The following is a 22,426-nucleotide window of genomic DNA, read 5'->3' as shown; positions in this document are numbered from 1 at the left end:
TTCCTGAAAAACCATGTTCAGTCCTCTTAAGCAGTGTTCAACTCCAAACAAGCTGGGATGGAACCCTTCCTTGGGTTAAGGAAGGCAGCAGGACAATACCTGGGGACCAGTTCCACAGGGAGGGAGGCAGGTAATCCACCTTCCCTTCCTGCCAACTCCAGCCCAACCACCGCCAACCTGCACGTTCCACACACAGGGCGAGGTGAGGGACCAAGCTTTCACGTTAGGTGTAATAGAAAAACGTTCTTTACTCTGCAACTTGTCTTTACAAATATATATTTATATATTTAAGCCCATTTCAGGCCATAAAAGCCCATAAAAAAACAACCAGTACCTTTTTGAACAAGAGAAACTGCGAGGTAGAAGTCTGAGGGGACAGACTCCCACCCAAGGGCTGCTCTGGCGCTTCTCTGAAGGCCCTTAGTTAGCGCATAAAACCACCTCCAAAATCCTCTGATCTGAAAAGGAGGGCACCATTCTTACCCCCCCTTCACTGCTCTCTGTATGAGGTAAACTGGAATCACTTTTACATCATCGCTTTAAAAAGGAGATGTTGTATCCTGAAGACCAGCTTTTCCAAGGAACATTTGTGAATGGGTTAAAAAGGGTTCAGATGCCGCGTGTGGATCCAACCACAATGTGCTGTTGTCTCAAAATAGAAGAAGTTGATACTAAAAAGCTATTCCAGATACATACAAGTACAAACATTGGAGCTGGTCAGAAAGATTCAGTTTCAACGTTTGTTTGTTTTTTTTAAAAAGCAGGGAAAATTTTCTGCAGTGTGGCTTTTCATTTCCCCTCTCCTCACTTTTCTACCAGTCCCATAACCTTTCCGAAAAAAAAATCACGTGTCTGCTGTCAGAGTGCAAAGTCCATCCAAATCTCGTGTTTCAGTTCACTATCACTACACTTAACAAATCCTGATGGCAAACCAAAAGGTCTCGATTTAACTTAGCAAAAGTGATACCTAGAAAATATTCAACACCAAGAGGTCTTACAAAAAAAAACTTGAGACTACTAAGGCAACCTAAGGCACAGTGTTTTGGAAGAAGTGCTTTCTCCCTTTGGTGTTGCTTTATACACATCACGTGTGCGAGTCCGAGGGATGCATGGAGCTGCAGATGGATGCCATGCCTTCTCCCAAGCAGGGAATCCCATCTTCTGCTGCAGTTTCAGACGTAGGCTCCCAATGCTGCGTGAAATTCAGTTAGACATTGCACCAGCTGCTGAAACTTGGGTCTTTCTTCGGGATCTAAGGCCCAACAGCAGGCCATCACTGCAAACCTGCAAGACAGAGGCACATGGAGACAGGAGGAGAACGTCAGCCAGGTGATCACAGCCCCAGCCAGAAGGGGAAAAACAGCCTTTGCCACTGGGAAACCTGCTGATCAAGCAGAGAGAGACCAGGAACACTGGATCTTACAGTACATGATGCTGAACAGCTCCTTCAGAGGACAGACACCTGGAATGATCAGCATATGGGCTGGGACTAGAGGTGCTGGCTTGATTTAGGATATGAGCCTGTGGCAATCCAGGAGGGAGCAATACATGGTCATTAGAAATTGCTCAATTGCTTAAAAGCATGGAATTATGGAACGGTTTGGGTTGGAAGGGACATTAAACCTCATCCAGTTCCACCCCCTGCCATGGGCAGGGACACCTTCCACTAGCCCAGGTTGCTCCAAGCCCCGTCCAACCTGGCCTTGGACACTTCCAGGGATCCAGGGGCAGCCACAGCTTCTCTGGGCAACCTGTGCCAGGGCTTCACCACCCTCCCAGGGAAGGATTTCTTCCCAATATCCCACCTAACCCTGCCCTCTGGCAGTGGGAAGCCATTTCCCCTTGGCCTGTCCCTGCAGGCCCTTGTCCAGAGTCCCTCTCCAGCTCTCCTGGAGCCCCTTTAGGCACTGGAAGGGGCTCTCAGGTCTCCCTGGATCCTTCTCTCCTCCAGGTGAAGACTCCCAGCTCTCTCAGTCTGGCTCCAGAGCAGAGAGGCTCCAGCCCTTGGAGCATCTCCATGGCATCCTCTGGACTCACTGCAGCCTTCTGGCTCACTCCCATGGCCGTCTTCTGTTGGAGGCCCCAGAGCTGGAAGCAGCAGCGCACACAAGGAGCACCCACCCCAAGGTCTGTCTGACAGGCAGAACAAAAGGGCAGGGGAAGAAGGCAAACCCGGCTCTTTCTCTGACAAGCCCGGCTTAACGTGCCGATCAGAAAGCTTCATGCTCATCAGACCCTGCCCACACTCACAGCTCGTCGGGGCAGTTGATGGGCTGCGCGATGCGATAGCCGTCCTTGAGGTACGCGCCCATCTCGAAGGGGTCGATGTCCACGTACGGCGTCTGGCCCAGGGTCATCAGCTCCCACAGCGTCACTCCGAAGGCCCACTGCGAAGGAACAGTGCAGGGGTTAACAAACCAGGCTGAACCTTGGCAGCTCCTCCAGGCACTGCGCAGAATCAGTCAGAAATAAGAGCAGGCACAGAAAGAAAGCTTTATGTAAATTCCATATATAACCACGTGGCAACACGTTGTCTTGAACGGGGCTAATTAAGAATCCCAGAACTGGTGTTAAGTTGCCCAGAGAAGCCGTGGCTGCCCCATCCCTGGGAGAGTCCAAGGCCAGGTTGAACAGGGCTTGGAGCAACCTGGGCTAGTGGAAGGTGTCCCTGCCCATGGGTGGTGGAAGTGGATGAGCTTTAAGGTCCCTTCCAGCCCAAATCATTCCATGATTCTATGAAGTTGAACTAAAGTCAAAATCTTAGTGCACTAAGATAGCAGTGCTAAAAATCATGTGTTTACTGCATTTTTTATTATGACACTTCAGAACATTTAAATCTAAAGGATACTGAATCACTGTTTAACATAAAATTGGTATTTTTTTCTACATTTTAGTTCTTCAAAATGCCTCAAAAATCGTCAAAAAAGGTCTGTGAAATTCAAGGGGTCAGAAGGGCAGACTGAATGAGACCATCGTTCTTTTGAATCCAAGTCATCTGTATACTTGGAGGGTATGCTCACAATTAGGACTCAGGAGAAAAAAATAAGGATTCCATCCCAGTAAACCTGACAGCTGGATCAGCATTCAACACATCCAGCTGACACTCCTTGCCAGGAGGAGCTTAGAAGGATGAAAAGTCCATCCATCAATCCACACACAAGCAGAGTACAAGGAAAATGATTTATGAGCTGGTATCCAGAGACCCAGGAGACCAGAGATGGAGCTGATACTGCACACTGGTGACTCACTGCTCAGGTTACACGTGCTGCAAGCATCATGATTTATTAAAAAAGGGCAGAATTCTGCAAGGCTCACAAGATTCTTGTTTTAACCAAGAGAAATCCCACCACTCCCCTTGATCAAAGCCTTAAGGAAGGGATGTTTTCGGATGGGAAGGTCTGGGAATGGCAGAGGCACAGACACAGCTCTGAACAGCCACCAAGGAAATAAAATCCCTTTCTAAGTTAAGAAATGAGGGACAAGTGGTGGTCATGGACGTGAGATGAAGGGTGAGTCAAGCAAAACCACTCTGAGAATGCCCCTCCTGTAATTCCGTAAGGAACTGCCTAAAAATGGCACAAAGAGATTCAAGACCTCCATGTCCAAGAGTGGGAAAACCACGGAATCACAGTTCAGCAGGAATAGTGGTTTGTTTTCCTACGCTCTGGCTGCCTGATAGAGCTGCTGGCTGGGGAGGAACACATTACTGGGAAGGTTTCAAGCCAGCAAAACCATTTGGAAGAAAGTCATTCCAAAAAGCAAGGCTGGAACATCTCGGCAGACACCACCCACACTGTTTGTACCACATGTCATCACCCATTTACCTCTTACATGCAGGGGGATCACTGGATTTGTTCCTTGCAAGCAGACAAAAACATATGACATCAGATTTCTGTGAACAGCATCCAGGTAGATGCAAAGCTGATATTTAGGGCAGATGGTATTTTCTAAACACGCAGAAAAACTGCCCGTTTTTGAACTCTACAACTCTCAGCTGGCCACATCTCTGCAGTTAAAACTATGTATTAGAAGGGGAGTGGCATTTATCCCCACGTAAGGGAAAAAGGAGTTGTGTTAAAATGGGAGGAACAGATGCTGAATTGCACTGTTTATGATACTGAGGTTCCTTCATCCAAATAGAATTCCACATCTCACTGCCACCGTTACATAAGCTTTCATTTCCAAGTCCAGTCTTCAAAAACAGGGCTTTTGTGTTCCAGAGTTAAAATAACAATAATAATAAAAAAAAAAGTAAATCAACATTTGCTCCAGCCCATTTAGCACTCTAAAAACATGCTCTTACAGGCAGCTCCGATTTCCTCTTCTGTCTTCAAGTTTGGTACAACACAAACCCCGTACGCATTTTCCAATGAATACAGAAGTACTTGTGGAGCAGAGCTGGTACCTTCCCTTCCTTCCTCGTTTTTCTTGTTGTTTATGTGGTTTGAGCACTAATAGAGAGACCACGAGGGGAAGAAAACCAACCAGAACTTCTCAGACGTTTTCCAAACCAGACCAGAGCGCTGCGCCAGACAGGATGCACCCCAGGGTGCTGAGGGAGCAGGCTGAGCTCAGTGCAGTGCTGCTCCTACCATCTTTGAAAGGTCACCTCAACCAGGGCAGGTTCTTGACAAGTGGAATAAAGACACCCTCGGGAAGAGATGGGAGCCAGGGAACTACAGGCCAGACAGTCTAACATCAGCTCCTGTGTATGTTTGGAGCACGTTATCCTGAAGTCACTTCTATGTATATGAACCATAAAGGAGTGTGGGAAGAGTCAGCACGGATTTATGAGGGCTGTGGATTTATTTTAAGCTGTGCCTGACTAGTTCTCTGCTGAGCAGACTGTGTCAGTGGACACAGGGTGAGCCAAGGATGTCCACTTTAACTTCCAGGGGGTGGTTGGGCACTGAACAGGCTCCCCAGGTGTGGGCACGGCCCCAAGGCTGCCAGAACTCAAGGATTGTTTGGACAACGCTCTGAAGGACAGGGTGGGACTGCTGGGGTGTCCTGTGTGGGGCCAGGAGCTGGACTGGATGATCCTTGTGAATTTAACTGTCTTTCCTGCCAACACTTCCAAGGGAACAGGATGTAATGGGCAATTTTTCTGTGCACAAGGGCCTGACTGCTCTCAGAACCATCTGCCACAAGCAGCAGATGCAGGGAGCAGGAGCAGACACTGCTCTAAACAAGCCACTGTTATCTATCCAGTGCCATGGATCCACTGCCATGGAGCCACAGCTCAGGGGTCCCCAGCATAACAAAGATGTGGAGCTGCTGGAGCGAGTCCAGAGGAAGCCACAGAGATGCTCTGAGGGCTGGAGCCCCTCTGCTCTGGAGCCAGACTGGGAGAGCTGGGGGGGTTCACCTGGAGGAGAGAAGGATACAGAAAGACCTGAAAGCCCCTTCCAGTGCCTAAAGAGACTCCAGGAGAGCTGGAGAGGGACTCTGGACAAGGGCCTGCAGGGACAGGCCAAGGGGAAATGGCTTCCCACTGCCAGAGGGCAGGGTTAGATGGGATAGTGGGAAGAAATCCTTCCCTGGGAGGGTGGGGAGGCCCTGGTACAGGTTGCCCAGAGAAGCTGTGGCTGCCCCTGGATCCCTGGAAGTGTCCAAGGCCAGGTTGGACGGGGCTTGGAGTAACCTGGGCTAGTGGAAGGTGTCCCTGCCCATGACAGGGGGTGAAACTGGATGAACTTTAATGTCCCCTCCAACCCAAACCATCCTGTGATTCTGTGATTCTCCAATGGCTGGAAAAAGGGAAAAATGTCAATAAACTACATTTACAAAATGGAAGAGGAGGGAAAAAACTCACCACATCACTAGCACTGGAAAATTCATTGTTCACCAGGCTTTCCAGAGCCATCCACCGAACTGGCCTGTTCTCATTATCCCCCAGGCAATGGTAATCCATGGGAAACAGGTCCCGGGACAGCGCATTGTCCGTGATCTTCACCTGAAGTGCATCGTCAATGCTAATTCAGAGAGAACAGGAGCACTCAGCAAACCTGGAGTCACAGCTTTACAGCACATATTTCTGCTCAGCCTTAAGTTTCAGACTCAGGATTTAACTGGGGAATGCTAATCCACATTTCAAGGCATTCATTCTCCTGCACCAGGACACGCTTATTCCGTGATTAGCAAATATTATCACAGAACCTATTTGTTCTGTGCCAACAGATAAGCACCAGAGAAATCAGCAGGCTTGATTAAATAAAATCAAACATTTACAAGTGAAAAAAAATACACTTAAAGCCAACAAAGAACTCCCTTAAACTATTCCTGCTCCCTTGGAGATCCCCTACCAGAGCAATTAAACACCTTTCAGCACTTCTGTGGTAATAATGGGGCAAGGATTAAAGCAAAGAAAGATCCTGTAATATCTTCTAGCAACCAATATTTTTTGTGGCCTAAAAGTGTGTCTCCAATCAAGCAATTTGGTAAGATATTATTTATTCCACTCAACAAGAGAGATTGATGCTTGTCAGAAACAGGACACCAAGGGAAACTTACTTTTAATCAAGAAAAGATGACTCAAAATAATACAGAGAAATTGCCCCCTCTGGGATGTAATTCAGACTGTCTGAATTTACAGAAGTGTGTAATACAGTTCAATGTTCTCATAAACAGCTGATCTCAGAATATGGGAAAGATGTTGGCTTCTACATCTCATGACAAAAATACAGAAGTAACATTGGGTTGGGGGAGATGGTAACAAATCGGTGTTTGTTGTCTGCTCATCTTGTCAATTATTTACTTTAATGAGAAAAAAAATAAACAAAAATGCTCAATTTGTGTGTTTCCCCCTTCACACTCTCTGATACCTTCTTATTTATCCCATTTCTATGCATTTTCAGGCCAGTTCATTATCCTCAAAATTTACATCCCAGGGAATTTCCATATCTAATTATTGTTAAGAGTTCAGAGAAATTCCTAGAAGACTTATCTACAAACAAACTTAATCCAAAGGGCAATTTCCCAATGATTAGAGAGCTCTGACTTGTGCAATCCTCCTGTCCACTGGAATTGGACTTGACTGTGCCATGGACACATGAGACCAAAAGTATTTTGTCCCTTAAACTTGCCAACACCACTGCAACCCTGGCTCCCTTCCCAAAATTAGGACATGGATCTGACACACCTGGTACCAACTTCTCCCAGCCTTTCACCACACAGGAGCAGACCTGGGGATTGAAGGAGAGGCAGGGGGAACAAAGCCCTTCCAGGGATCCCAGCCACTGGCATCTCCTTCTCTTTCCAACCCTAAAGCTCCAGGGGATTCCCTGATGTTTGTGATCTTTGCTCCCTGTGGTAGCACTTCTTCCTCAACGTGTTCACCAGTAAGGAAAAGCAATAGGAATTAGGAACAGTATCTCCCAAGAAGTCCATCCCACTGAGCATCCTTAGGGAGCACAAGAGCAGGTAGAGAGTGAGCAGAGATCATGTGAGGGATTTGGTTCATAGAAAGCCACCAAACACCTCCATCTCTACATTTTGAGGGTGTATTCCAGCCAGAAGATGGTCTCAAACCCTACTCTGGTATTTCTACCATTCCAAAGCTCATTTATATTCATCCATCACTTGGGAACTAAAAAAATCTGCCAATGACCAAAGCCATGAAGCCATTACCTAAGGGGAAAAAACCAAGAAAAACAACTTCGTACAAAAATCCATCACTGATAAATTGGAGATATTCCAAGTTCTTATTAAAGCTGAAGGGAAGCTTTAATTCTTTTCAAGACTTTAAAAAAAAAAAAAAGTGATAGACAAACCCAGCAGAAGTATTTACAGTGGGGATGTTCTGCTTCCTTTAAAACCTGGTCCACCCTGGGTTTGGAGGAAAACAGCTTCACTGACAAAACCAGTCACCTAAAACTCAGGCAAAAGCCCAGCGAGACACCCGGGAGCAGAGATCAGGGTGACTGGAAGAGCTCCAGCCCCAGAGGTGACAGTACTTACACACAGTTTCTAGCAGCCAGGTCTTTGTGGATGACCTCCCGTCTGGCCAAGTAGCTCATTCCACAGGCAATCTGGATGGCCATATGGACGAGGTCCTGCTGGGAAATGGCCTGCAAGAGCCCACAACAGCAATCACTGCCAGCCCAGTGCCTGCAGGGTCAGCGGGTGTGCTGCAGTGCCCCTCCCCTCCCCTGCAGTGCCTGATGCCTTCTAGTCCCTACAGATCTGAGGGACACTCAGGAAAACTCCTTATTCTAAATTTTCCCTCCTTTTTTTGACATTCCAAGGGCAAATGTTTCCAAGTTGCACCTGCTTTTCCTTTGATTAGAGGTGAACACAGGTAAAAGTGGTCGATTTTACCCTTCTTACCACACTTTTTTCACTTCATCTCCCTGAAAACCAGCTCATTTCCAGGCAGGAGCACAAACAGTCCCAGTCCTTGTTGCTCTCTACTGCTGAAAACCAGTAGCCAGTGCTGTTGCTCCAGCTCCCTTTGCAACTTCACAGTCCTACCTAAATTAAAATCTTACACATATTTATAGCTTGCCTTCCCTCTTCCACTTCTATAGTGTTTCAGGAACCTGAGGATGTGGGGAACACACTGAAGCTGCAAGACCAGGGTTAAAATAAACCAAATATTACATTAAAATGATAAGAAAGTGGCTAGTTTGAAATTTGGTACATAAATGGAAGAAATTCTCACCTTGGGATTTCATTTTGTGCCTGATTTAGTCTAAAGAATCCAAACCAAGGTGAAGTTGAAAACAAGGTAATTCTAACAAGAGGGATAGTTTTACTATATATACACATCCAGCACTAAAAGATAATTCAAATTATTAAAAACAAGCATATTTTCTTTCAGGAAATATATGCCACAGGTCCCATGGAAACAGAGCAAAGTTATTAATGCTAAAGAGCACCCACAGCAATTAAAAAAAAAAAAATCAGAGATTGCTTCCCTTATCTAAAGTTCAATAAATCCAGTTATTTGACTAACAAAGAACTACAGTAATTAAAGGGAATGTTAATTACACCGAAACTAAAAATCGGGAAATCTGAAATTCCTCCAGACAGGATTCCCCCTAATTTAAATCCACAACCAGACACTGTTTTCTCTATTTTTTAGGATAATTTGAAGATGCACTGATATACCACTGATATAGTGCCCTAGTCAGAGGTCTCTCAGCCTCATGCTGATAAACACAGTCAGGAACGTTTTCCTAGTATGGATCAAGGCCAACACTTGCTGGGGAACCTCCTCTGCAGGTCACACCAATGCCACAACTATTCCTTTGAAGGCACAGACACGGGTGACAGACCAAATCCAGGCTTAATGGGCACGAATTCCCAGATTCCTGGGTGCACCTGAGGGTTGTTGGCCTCCACCAACTTGCACTGTCGCAGGAAGAGTTTAAGGTTCCCCCAGTTCATGTATGGCAGCAGCACCATTGGTTTCTCTCCATCTTCTATACAGACATGGGTGATAGGCAGCAGATTCCTGCAAGACAGAGAAATTCCTCATTTTATGGAACTGAAATCTGGTAAAAAATATTTCTGATCCCTAAACACAGTAACTGAAATTAATTCAATGTTGAAGAACAGCGTTTAATCTTGTATTATGAACTCCTGAGCACAACATGTCCAAATAATTGAAGCCCTAGACATTACTCTTCTTAATAAATGCAATATTTGATTACTTTCCCATTAGGAAGAACCCTCCAAATTTTTTCCATTTGGTCCAAAAGGGTTGAAATAAATTGCTGTGAATACAGGTTATCATTTGGACTCCGAAGTGATATATCCTCAGCTGGGAAGTGTATCATTCTAAAGGCAACTATAGACACAGAATATACAGTTCCCTTACAGTAGTTTAACCAAAAAAAAAGTCAAAACATCATGTTTGATCCACTGCAAAGTGACAGAACATTAAAATGCAGTTTTGAATCAGCTAAGCATCAAATTGTATTCTAACTACACAAACAGTTTTAGAACCAGGGAATCATTTAAGTTAGAAAAGACCTTTAACCTAGTTCTGCCAAGGCCACCACTAAACCACTTCAAATGTCCCTTCCAACCCTCTTAGGGCCCAGGTAACCCCCATGCTGTGGTGTTTCTAAACATCCTCCTATAGTATCATTCTATAAATATAAATAGATCAATATATAAATATATATAATAATATATAAATATCAATATGTACATTCATGAACCAAACTGGACACAGTTTCAAATTTCCATCAATCACTTTTTTAAATACCTGTATTTCCTATTTAAAACTTGTTAGTAAAAGTCTCCAAAGAAATATGACAATTTTTAAAAGGGAATTTTGAAGTTTCTTGCTCTTACCTGAAGGTGTCTGACAGTCAGGTGTCACACCCATGAGCTCTACAGACCCGTGAAGGTCCCAGCTTTATGGGCAGTGTAGAGAAGAAAAGCTTTTTGAACTTCTTAAAAATAGTTTTACTTACAAAAGGGAGGGCAACAGCTCACTCTGAATGATGAGAGAGGAGGGCTGGGTCGTTTTGGTTCAATTTTAAGTATGATTCCCCAAGAACCTGCTACTGCTCAATACAATCCTGTTTTTTAGGCAAGGCTGGGAGAGCTGTGGGTGTTCAGACTGGAGAAGAGAAGGCTCCAGGGAGACCTGAGAGCCCCTTCCAGTGCCTAAAGGGGCTCCAGGAGAGCTGGAGAGGGACTCTGGACAAGGGCCTGCAGGAATAGGATGAGAGAGAATGGCTTCCCACTGCCAGAGGGCAGGATTTGATGGGATATTGGGAAGAAATTCTTCCCCGTGAGGGTGCTGAGGCCCTGGCACAGGTTACCCAGAGAAGCTGTGGCTGCCCCTGGATCCCTGGAAGTGTCCAAGGCCAGGCTGGACGGGGCTTGGAGCAACCTGGGCTAGTGGAAGGTGTCCCTGCCCATGGCAGGGGGTGGCACTGGATGGGCTTTAAGGTCCCTTCCAATCCAAACCAGTCTGGGATTCCACGATCCTATAAAAGTCTCACTGAATTCTAAACAAACAGTTCCCTTTCCCCCCTCAGGGAGCTTTAGCTTTTAGCACAGGGATTTCCAGCTCCCAGGGACAGTTCTGTCACACCCCTTGCCTGCCTTACCTGTGGTGAAGTCCTCGGAGTTTGCAGCTCTCAGTCAGCATCATTGTCACCTGCACCTCCGAGGCCTGATCTAGGGGGAAAAGGGAACCACAGACACAGCCTTGGAATCAAACCAACACATCCATTACAATTCAGTCCACGTTTTCAAGTCACTTGAGGTCACTGGAGCACAAACAGAACTTGTTTGCCTCCCTTTTTAAAATGGAATTTAAAAAGCCCCATGTGAGTAAGCCAAGTTCTGAGGGTTATTTCTGCTTGAACGAGTGGGGTGACGCCGAGAAGGGAAACAAGCCACACTCCAGGTGCTGACAGGCTGTATTTTTGCCACTTCCTGACAGCTTCTGGGCAGGCACAGCTGCCTGCACTGGGCACTGTGGGGCACATCCTGCCCAGGCGCCAGGGCTGGTGGAAGCAGGGCCCATTCCACGTGTTTCCCAAACGTGGATGTGCTCTGAGGACACTGCTTTGCTGCTCAGTTACCAGCACAGGTGTCTGCAGTTCACAGCCACACTGCTGGAGACCATTGATTTCTAGGTTTACTTATTTCCTTGCTCTCTGCTCAGCCCACTTGACTCTTGGTAACCTTAGAGTTTTGGTGTTTCCTTCTCCACCTTTAAAAATAAATAAATAAATAAATAAATAAATAAATCAAATCCCTGCTGCCAGCTAAAATTCAGGCATCTGTGGTAACTCCAGCGACCCATGGCAACGGGCAGAACACCCCCATGCAGTGGGCAGAAGCACAAGTGGTGCCTGCAACCCCTTCCCCACCAATATTTGTGTATTTGGGGCTTTTCCCCCTCTCAGGTGGCAAGAACCTAGAGGGAAGCTTAAGGTGACGTAAATAAGAGCTCTCCCAATCCCACCCTTCTCATTCCTGGGTGCATTTTCCATCCCTCCCTCGTGCTGGGACTAGTCCTGGTGTGCCTTGGCAGGAAGCTGGCACAGGAGAGCCCAGCTCAGCCTCATCAGCTTTCCCTGCTGCTTTAAGGGGGGGATTTACATACTGCACATGATTCAAGCCAAGATTTTACTGCCCTGGGAGGAAGAAGAGGCAAGAACTCATCTGTTCTTTTTTTCCTTCTCCATGGTCTGAGCCTGCTCCCTGTGCAGCCCTGACACCCCTTCCTAACTGAGCCTGAAGGGAAAACGTGACTTGGGCTGAGTTTTGAGTGATGTGGGAGCTCTAGAAAAGCCCAGAGAGAGGTGCCATTAAATTAGTGACAATTATGGCTGCAGTATATTATGGGATGCATCAACCAGTGCATTTGGACTCCTCACAACAAAAAAGACATTGAGGGGCTGGAGCATGTGCAGGGAAGGGAACGGAGCTGGGAAGGGGCTGAGGGAGCTGGGGGGGCTCAGCCTGGAGAAAAGGAGGCTCAGGGGGGACCTTCTGGCTCTGCAACTCCCTGACAGGAGGGGGGAGCTGGGGGGGGTCGGGCTCTGCTCCCGGGAACAAGGGACAGGAGGAGAGGGAACGGCCTCAGGCTGTGCCAGGGGAGGGTCAGATTGGATACTGGGGAATATTTCTTGATGGAAAGGGCTGTCCAGCTCTGGCACAGACACCCAGGGCAGTGGTGGAGTCTCCATCCCTGGAGGGATTTAAAAGCCATGTGGATGTGGCACTTGGGGACATGGGATAGTGGTGGCCTTGGCAGTGCTGGGGGAGCAGTTGGACTCGATGGCCTTAGAGGGCTTTTCCAAACTAAACCACTTCATGATTCCCTTGTATTTGATAACAATTCCATATGGGGGGATGGTATGTACAAACTCTTGCAGTGCAGGAGACATTTAAGCCACCACCAGTTGAAGCCTCTGGTTTGCACTCCAACACAGAGGCTGTGTGATTAATTTGAGATGCAGGAGAGAGACTGCAAAGGGCTTGGAAACAAGTAAGAAAAACTGAGATAGTGCATTAAATGATACAGGCCTGAATGCTGAATCAGCCAACTGTTCTAAAGCATTAAAAATGGAGAGGTAAAAGCAGATTGTGAGAGGTCAGAGGAGCAGGTTACCAGCACAGAGCTCCAGGTGTAAATGTATTAATTACAGGACTCAAAGACCTCAACCTCTTCAACCCAGCACATGACAAGGGAGGAAAGCGATTCCTGGGTGTGAGTTCAAGCTGATTAACCCACTCATGCACTCTCTGGACCTGCGCTTGCTGAACTGGTTTGCTTTTAATTATAAGAGCCACCAAGTAATAATTTGAAGCTTTAAATCAGAGATTATTTAAGAGTGGATTTAACATCTACAGAACGAGTCGAGCTGCTTTGGACAATGCACCTACTCATCTCTTCACGGTAACTCTGTCAGGGATGACACTCTCCTGTCACTGCCTTTCCCTTTCCAGCACTCAGGGAGGTTTCCAGCAGGTCACTGTGATGTTCTGGTGCTTTCTTTCCACCTTATAGTGGTTGAGCACCCAAAGGGACAATTGACTCCCAGTCAAGTATATACGGAAATCGAAATCTTATCTCGTGAAACAGTCTCAGCATCTGTATTGTGTTTGCTTATCAATATTATTTCCTTGTTTTCTGCATGGAAAAAAGACTTACCCAACACCAACAAATTCAACAGACCCAGAATAAACAATAGCAGTACAAGGCTGAGACCAATGCCAATTAAGTACCACCACACAATTCAACTGTTGTTGGTTTGTACTCAATATAATTCAAAACAGAATGTAAATCACCTCTTTGAGTGATTCTAGTCAAAAGGGGGAAAAATACCACCACAATACTACTGCAACAGTCCCCATAGCAGTCAGACTTCCTTTTAAGGCCACTGTCATCAGTTACACAAGAAAAAGTTCATTTAACTTTTCATTTAACTCTGCCTCATTTAATAGGCTATAACCACAGCTGAGCATCCAACAGTCAGGTCTTCACAGATCAGGGTGAAGGTGATTTTGGTAGTAATACATTTTGTGAGGACCTGGTGAATCTGACCATCATGTATGAAAACCCTTCAGATCAATCCAGGAAACCCACAGCATTTCTGGCTGATATGAGAAATAGGAGTCCCAGAGCAATTCCAGCTTGGTGAGATGTTTTTACGAGGCCATTCTGGGATGAATCTTCCAGATTTCATCCTCCTGCCTGGGCCAAAGTATCACCCTGTACTAAAACCAGGCATCAGATCTCTGAGCAATCCATGTAAGCACACACACACGTGGGCATTGTCTGTGCCCCCACACAGGTGAGAGCTGGGGAAGGATCCTGTCAAACCCATGGAAAGCCCACGGGCTCCGGCGGCTCCTTTGTCTGCACCGGATCCATGAAGTCATTTGATATGAGCACAGCCACACACGCAGCTGGAGAGGGGGAACAGGGGGAGAGCCTCCCACAGAGCCAGGAACCTCTGAAGTTAGAACAGCTACTTGAAGACACAGCTGAGGTCAGAGGCTCCCACGCATTAAATTTGGGCACCAGGAAACAGCCCTGAATTTAAGTTGAACTCTCCAGGGCAAGGCAACAAGGGCTTGGTGCACAACTTCCTCAAAGCCCTGAAAAGAGTTGAAGTCTGACAGATTACCATTATTTGTGATTAAGAATATGTCAGAGCTCAGCAATTCATGCAGTTGCAGCTGGATGATGATGAGGTGCAGCCTGGTTTTCACAAGGTGATCACACATCAGTAGCTGAGTAAATGAAGAGTAGAGATTTCAGGTGAGTTAAGAGGAAGATTTAGCACCCAGTGGCAATTACAGATGTTCAATTAGGACCAAAAAGGTCCAACTTTCAGAAGGTGCTTAAAACCAAGACTATTTGAGATAGATATAAACACATTCCAGAGAGGAAGATGCCCTCAAAGCCCTGGTTTCACCCTTTCTGGGCCTGGTTTTACCTTTTGCCAAGGCCCAGAGCAAGAACAAGGCAGGATTTCAAGCAGCTTTCATAGAGCTGCAGGTTTATCTCATGATATCACAGTATTTGTATGCAGCCAGGCACAATGGGACTCCTGGCACTGCTATTTTTGGAGAAGAGGCTAATCCCTCTGTGCTGGGATGTGCTGGGGCCCTGCCTGGCTCACGGGGAGAAAGAACCTACTTGATTTTTACCAACTTCTTGACATCCAGCTGCAAAACCGCATTTTTAAATCTCTGTTCGTCACCATTCATCAGTGACACGAATCATGAGGTGAAAAGATCTCGGGCAAGTTTTGTGATGACACTAAGACTGAGGGAATTTGCTCGCTCCGAGACCAGGAACTCATCAGCTGCAGGGCGTTACGTGGGAGAACAGACACCCCCTCCCCACAACCCCCTTTCAGGCAGCATCACCACTTAAAGACTTCAGATTGGAGCACAGTCACTGAAATCTGTTGCTTCAGACAGAAGGCAAAGCAGAATCTTAAAATCCACGACACCAAAACTGAACTAAGTCAACCCAGAGCCCTTTCACAGCCTGCTAAAGGCAGGAACAGCAGATTCCCTCAGCACTCCTATCAGCAGCAGCTCTGCAAACACAACAGCCAGGAACTCCAAGGCTTCTAACAAACACATTTCCCAACAGCAAGATTTAAAAAGATGTTTTACCTGCAGCTTTTCCCACCCTTGGACCATTTGTAACGGCTTGTTCCCAAGGGAACTTCCTTCTGTCTCATACTGAAAGCTTATACTCTCCCTCATCACAGCACTTGTACAGCCCATTTTCCACACAGCTGCCTGTTCTCACGAGCTTCTATAACCCTTATTCTCTTCCAGCCTTGGGGGCTTTGCCCAATATCCTGTGACAAAGCCCAGGAGCTCTGGCTCTTTAAGGGTGACAGGCACAGAGGTCACAGAGTGTGTCCAGAGTGCAGGACTAGAACAGCTCCGGGTGGTAAATGCTCCCTGTATCAACACATCCTTCTTAATTACTGATGCTTCTGCACAGCAATTAATTAGGTAAAACTGCTCCCAGGCAGAATTGAGCCCCAGTTCAAAGGGAACACGTGCCTGGGTACTGCTTTAACCCTTCTACTAGGGTCTTTGGAAGAAGTTCAACCCTCCAAGACTATCCTGTGCTCACATCTGTTGCACAGGACATTTTTAGTGCTGCTACCAGGTATTTTCACAGCTTCCCTTCACTACAAGGATGTACTGCTAAAGGAATGCAAGCAGTCAGGATCCAACCTGCTTTTGCACAGGCAGAAGGGAAAGGACATACAGAAAATTTCCAGAGGTCCCAGGAGTCAGACAGGGACAAGGGACCATGGAAGCCAGTGGCACATCCCTGGCTTCCTGCCTGCCTCTGGAGTGAAGGAAAAAAATTCCCTGCTAAAATAGGGAATGTTGTTCTGTTTTCTCTACATTACAAATGCTTACACAGTTCTAAAAGGGCAGAGAAAAGCAGGATTTGGGGATGGTCTTATTTCCCTGCACAACAGTAACACCAGGATCCAAGGAGCAGCAGCAAAGAGAAACAAGGAAAAGGGTCTTTGCTCAATAATCCATTAAATGAACCCATAAATAATCCATTGAAATGAAGTCGAAAGTGTAAGTAAATGCAAAGTGAAACTGGGGAAGAGAGACATGACTAATGTCGTGGTCCAAAGGGCAGCAGCAAATAAAACTGAAATTCAAGTAGTGATTTTAACTACATGTAAATCAAAGTGTACTGCAGGTGATTATTTTTCAGCATATGGAATAACAAATATTTAAATTAATCAGTACAATACTTCAGACATCAACCCTAGGAGCTGCTACTCAGTATTTTTTTTAATTTATGTTGTATTATTTTAGGTCTCAGGATATTCTTAAAGAACTAGAATTGAATGACATATGTAGTGTATTTTTAGGTTGATATTCAGAAATTTGCTGCTTATTCCCTGTTCTTTAAATTCAGGTATCTTCCCTTATGAAGACACTGAAGAAGATGAGCACTAGCTCTTTTCTGGATTTTTTGGGGTTTTTTTTTTGTTTTGTTTTACATAAACTATATTCTACAGAAACAGGATCCTGCACTCTGATTTTGGGAGGTTAAACACTTTCAACAACTAATTTAAATGCTGTGCATTTAAGGCATGAACCTAAAACTTCAAAAATATTTTCACAAAGCTGTGCTTTAAGAATGAACTGCCCAGAACAGCAAATTCAATCCATTTAAAAATGATCCCTTGGGAACAACTGTGGATGCTCCAGGCTGTGGTATTTGTTTAGTATGGACAAGAAACCCTCCAGCTGGGTTAACACAAAGCTGCTTGTACACACTTAAGTCCCCTAAATGGTCCTATTGCTTTCCCTGCTCTGCACAGCCTGAGTTCTCAGGATCTCTATCCTTACACCTCCTCACTGCAGGAAGATGTTCTAAAGGGTCACCAGAATCACCGAATCCCAAAGTGGTTTGGGTTGGAAGGGACCTTAAAGCTCATCTTGTTCCACCCCCTGCCATGGGCAGGGACACCTTCCACTAGACCAGGTTGCTCCAACCTGCCCTGAAACACTCCCAGGGATGGGGCATCTCCTCTTAACTAGATTAGCAATGGATAAAAAAAATCTAAAGTATAATGTCAGAGGTAGCCAAGAACGCTAAAAGAGTCCTAAAGCACTTTTCATGACCTCAGATAGCAAACCCCAGAGCTTTGTTAATTTTGGTTAAACGAAGTTTTAAGAGCTGACCTTTGTCACACACTGACTTTGTTTCCAGTGCTTTCCATGGGTGGTTTGTTTTCAAACTCTCCTTCCTCGTACATCAGAAAAATGTTAAGTGGTTAGAACATGAAATGGGAGCAGCCAGGTTATCCTGAACAGCACGATGGGTTGTTTTTACCAAAAGTGTACCTTGGCCAGAAGGTCCTGAGTGAGTCAGGGCTCTGCACAGTTCACCCTCACTGTGTATGTTCCTGGAATAACACAATTCCATTTGTTCTGCTAAGAATTTTCTCCTTCACAGGAAAAGCACCATTAAACAATGTGTTCTTTAAATCCAAGGTGTGTTTTTTTCCCCCTCTGACTTCCAGAGACTCCCAAGAAAGGCAGAGGAGCTCTGTTAATCACTGGGAGGAGATGCAATGCCAGCTTGGAGAAATGTGCCAACCGAGACACTTCCCAAAGCTGAGGGGGATTGGAAACCTCCTGCTGGAAAGGGAAGCATTCCAGGCTCATAATACAATTCTTCTGTAGAACAAGACACACAACGAGGGAAGCAAATTCCCTGCTAAAATAGGGAATGTTAAATCTCTCATCTTCTAACAAAGAACTTATTCAAGTTGTGTTGATCCATGGATTCCAAAACCCCAAAAATAGTAGATAACGTATCTGTGTTCTTACTGGCAATATCATCCTTAATCCTCATGGATGTCTATTTAAAAAAAAGGAATAAGGCAAATTTTCCACAGAAAAGTCTAAAGATGAAAGTCATTAAAACTTTTACAGTGAGGACTAGCAAATGAACATAGTGAAGCTGTAAACTGCAAAGAGAACAGAACAACTGGGTGGCCAACATGAAGGATCCAGAGGAAGCAGGAACACATGAACACCTTTTCCCCAGATCTTGGGATCTCTGTATTTCCAAAGTTATTACAGCTTCCAGAAAGCCACCTCTAATTTTGCCAAATGATATCCATTTTCCTTTTAAGCTCTCCTTGGCACAGAGCCCTGCACATAATGGAAGGCTCAGGCATCCAGACACACTCAGAAGTGTTAAGATGATACAGCATTAAAAAAACATTATAACCTAATGTATTTCATGAATGTGCAGGTAGAAACTTTGTCACTACCAGGGCATGTTACAACTTTCTCCCTGGAGTGAACCAGAGTTAGAGGTGGAAGAAAAAACTCTCCTAAGGGATCTGGAGTGAAACTCAGGGATGAATCCTCTTTATAAAAGATGTGTATTTATAAAAGATGTGGTGTTGAGGCTGCAAGAGAAGTGTCTCCAACTTCTCAGTCCTATCAACTTATGAGCTACAGAACAAGTAATCACTGAATTGGTTGAAAGCTACTCCAGTATCTTAAGGAATGGTTCAAATGAAAGTCCTACATTCTGTGGTGGAGGAGAAACCAGCCCAATCATGCCACATGAGCACACTCCAATCTATTCTCCTCCTGCACTGATGGTGCCTCATCAGCCTCAAACTTGCTCTCTGAGACTCTGACCTAATATGTCAATCCCAGCTTGGGAAATCAGGGAATACAATATATTGCTGGAAACCCTCTGGATGAGCTCTTCTACTTCAAGAGCCTGTCAGGACACTCGGTAGGTCCAGGCTCCCTCAGTTTTCATGTATTACTGGTTCCTTTAACAGGTCACTTCAAGAAGGGGAACAAGCACTAAGCTCAGAGAAATCAAGGTTTCACTGAGCATTCTTCAGGTTTATAGCAATGCTCAACATCTTCCTGGAGGGCTGGAAAGCATCAGGGAAGCAAAGTGGGAAGGGCTGCTGCAGCCACTGTCATAACCAGCCAACTCTTTGTGCTTTTTGATCCTTTGGGGAAAAGAATCAACCCCCGGGAGAGATAAAAGATAGGGAAGAGGCAAGCTGGCAAGGCTGCAAACCCTCCCCTCAGAGCAGGAAATACAGATGTACCTACAGCCTGAGAAGCACAAGGGCCACAACAGTCCCCTTCCCTGGGATAGGGAATAAGAAAAGTGACAGTACATTCCCTCTGTCCACGTTATGGGAAACAATCCTGCTTGGAAGTTATGGATGCTGTAAGACACTGGCAGCTGAAGGAGGGACACAGGAAGAGTTTCCAGAATTCATTCACGGGTATTCCTAACAAGCAGCAATCAGAAACCATTCCTTGAACGGCACAACAACTCTTCCCTGGCACCTTTCCTAGAGAGCAGAGCTCTTTCTCCCAAAAGCCAACAGACCTGAGCTCATGGTCCAGGGAAGCCTCCCAGTCCCATCTGTAGTTCTTGTTGGGTTGAGGTGGTTCAGCCTGGGGAAGGAAATGCTCCAGGGAGACCTTTCTGTGGCCTTTCAATACTAAAAGATGGGTTATAAGACAGATGGAGAGAGACTTGTGATCATAGCCTGTAGTGACAGGACAAGGACAACAGCTTTAGCTTGGAAAAGGGTAGATTTACACTGGACATAAGGAAGAAAATTTTATTTATTTATTCTTTACTGCGAGGTCAGACCCTGGCACAGGTTGCCCAGAGAGGCTGTGGCTGCCCCTGGATCCCTGGAAGTGTCCAAGGCCAGGTTGGACAGGACTTGGAGCAACTTGGGCTAGTGGAAGGTGTCCCTGCCCATGGCAGGGGGTGGAATGGGATGATCTTTAAGGTCCCTTCCAACCCAAACTGATCTACAATTCTATGATTTCACTGGCAATTCCAGGTTTAAAGCCATAATAACTCCCTTAATGTCAGAACAGCGAAAACAATGGCTTCAGTTTCTCAAGCTCTGATCCTGGTGAGAAGAAAGATGTTTTTCTCTCTAGAAGGTTATTTTTCCTCTCAGCACCTCCTGAAAGAACTGCAGCTCACAGTTCACTTTCCAAAGATCTAAACCACCCCACAGCCCCCCTCCATTGCTTTCTGACATTCAGGGTACCAAATGGGCTTCATTTGATCCCTCTCAGAGTAAAACAAGACAGTTTTGGAGCAGCTTGTACTTTTGGGAAGGGATAATTTAACTCCACAGACAAAGCCTTTTTTCCTTGTCTCTTTTCCATGACTCCCAGGCTCCTTTCTTGCCTTCAGCGAAGAGATACTTAAGTCACTTTAATAGTTCTCATATCCATCACAATTTTATGGTCCTGCCCTGCTCTGTCTGTGCCAGAACAGCAGCGTGTGTGTGGCCACAGGATGAATGAGATCAAGGAAAAACTCCTGTTACAAGACAGTAGGGCTTTTTTCCCAAACAGATCAAATTCCTAACTTATTACATGTCCCAGCTGCACACACACACACACACACACACATCACAGTCAGGGTAGGAAAACGAAGCTGCCCAATATTAGCACTGCAACTGAGCTGCTGAGAGGAGAGAGGCTGGTTACAGTTATTTTCCCTGCTGCCCGAACCAGACAAGTGTCACCAAAATCTACTCTGAACTTTTTCCACACAGATCCTTTCCAAAGCTGGGAAATTCTCTGCAGACTGATCCTGTGAATGTCATCACTCTCCTAAAACCACACTCCAGTTCACCACAGCCAGCGAATCCTTCCCTGCAAAGGGATGGGCAAGAGGAATCAGGATTAACTGTGCTACAGATCCAAGGGAGAAAGAAGTGTGGATTTAGGAGTGGATTGGAAGCTGCATTTTGGGATAGCAATTCCATAAGTGGTGATGGGAGGCAGCTAAATTAAGATCTCTTCTGACAAATCTTGTCGTGCTGTTTAATCCAATGCTATAAAAAGCAACCCACGTGCCATGGGCCAAGTATTTTGGAAACTATATTAAATAAAAGCAAAATGACAGTCAGAAGGGTTTGTCAGGAGGGGGAACAGAAGGTAGCAGAAGAGAAGGTTCCAGGGAGGCCTTAGAGCCCCTTCCAGCCTCTAAAGGGGCTCCAGAAGAGCTGGAGAGGGACTTTGGACAAGGGCTGGAGTGACAGGACAAGGGGAATGGCTTCCCACTCCCAGAGGGCAGGGATAGATGGGATATTGGGAAGGAATTGTTGGCTGGGAGGGTGGGGAGGCCCTGGCACAGGTTGCCCAGAGAAGCTGTGGCCGCCCCTGGATCCCTGGCAGTGTCCAAGGCCAGGTTGAAGCAACCTGAGCTAGTGGAAGGTGTCCCTGCCCATGGCAGGGGGTAGAATGAGACGAAATTTAAGGTCCCTTCCAACCCAACCCATTCTGAGATTCCCTGATTCATTCTGTGATTCTATGACATGCCAGAGAAAAGAACATCACAAGATTGTGCAAGAAACAGACCAAGAAAATTGCTTTCTTTAAGCAACATATTAAAGATGGCAGAGAATAAATGGGTAACAGAAAGATTCAACAGCAACAAAATTCAGCAGCTTCACCATTTCCCACCTTCTTCTTTAAAATCGGGATCTTTAAAAATTAACAGCAAGGCAAAAAAAATGTAAAAAGTTGTAATTCTTACAGAAGACTAATTTTTTTTTTTCTTAAGAATTAAAGAAGTTGTAAAATGAGAAACCAAAAGACAATAATGCACCCAACTGAAATGACAAAAATAAGTGGTGAAACAACCACTGCACTGGGAATTCAGCTACCAGAAGACTCCTACAATGATGAGTGCAGAGGAGGGGATGTATGTAGATACATGTAATGTAGGGATATATGTAGGATATATGTAATATATACACAGGATATATATAATATGGTTTTCATCTCTACTTACCTTGTTTCTTAAGTCTACCTGTCACCATTTCAATTCCTCCAACAAAATATTTCTTGGACACAGATGCTCTATTTGTATCAGTTCAGTTCTGAATGCTAATTC

At 45.6% G+C, this 22,426-nt stretch overlaps 1 protein-coding gene across 2 annotated transcripts in view; it reads right to left on the bottom strand.

The window, feature by feature from the left end:
• Window positions 1–223: 223 nt before the first annotated feature.
• RYK (receptor like tyrosine kinase) overlaps window positions 224–22,426 on the bottom strand; it is a 50,555-nt gene continuing 28,352 nt past the window's right edge. Inside the window, exons 10-15 of one of the 2 annotated variants that reach the window (XM_027729331.2) lie at window positions 11,073–11,142; window positions 9,325–9,457; window positions 7,960–8,069; window positions 5,816–5,975; window positions 2,251–2,387; window positions 224–1,284 (exon numbers count right to left, since the gene is read on the bottom strand). In XM_027729331.2, the coding sequence (XP_027585132.1) occupies window positions 1,173–1,284; window positions 2,251–2,387; window positions 5,816–5,975; window positions 7,960–8,069; window positions 9,325–9,457; window positions 11,073–11,142 (722 nt within the window). In that variant the 3' untranslated portion in view covers window positions 224–1,172. The remainder of the gene's footprint in view (window positions 1,285–2,250; window positions 2,388–5,815; window positions 5,976–7,959; window positions 8,070–9,324; window positions 9,458–11,072; window positions 11,143–22,426) is intronic. The other variant, XM_027729333.2, reaches the window with a different exon arrangement.

The sequence above is a fragment of the Pipra filicauda genome, unplaced genomic scaffold (genome assembly GCF_003945595.2).
Source record: "Pipra filicauda isolate LSUMZ 115617 unplaced genomic scaffold, ASM394559v2 scaffold146_size1912638_pilon, whole genome shotgun sequence".
Classification (NCBI taxonomy): domain Eukaryota; kingdom Metazoa; phylum Chordata; class Aves; order Passeriformes; family Pipridae; genus Pipra; species Pipra filicauda.
Note: the sequence above shows the minus strand (reverse complement) of the source record. Positions and strands in the feature narration are given on the sequence as shown.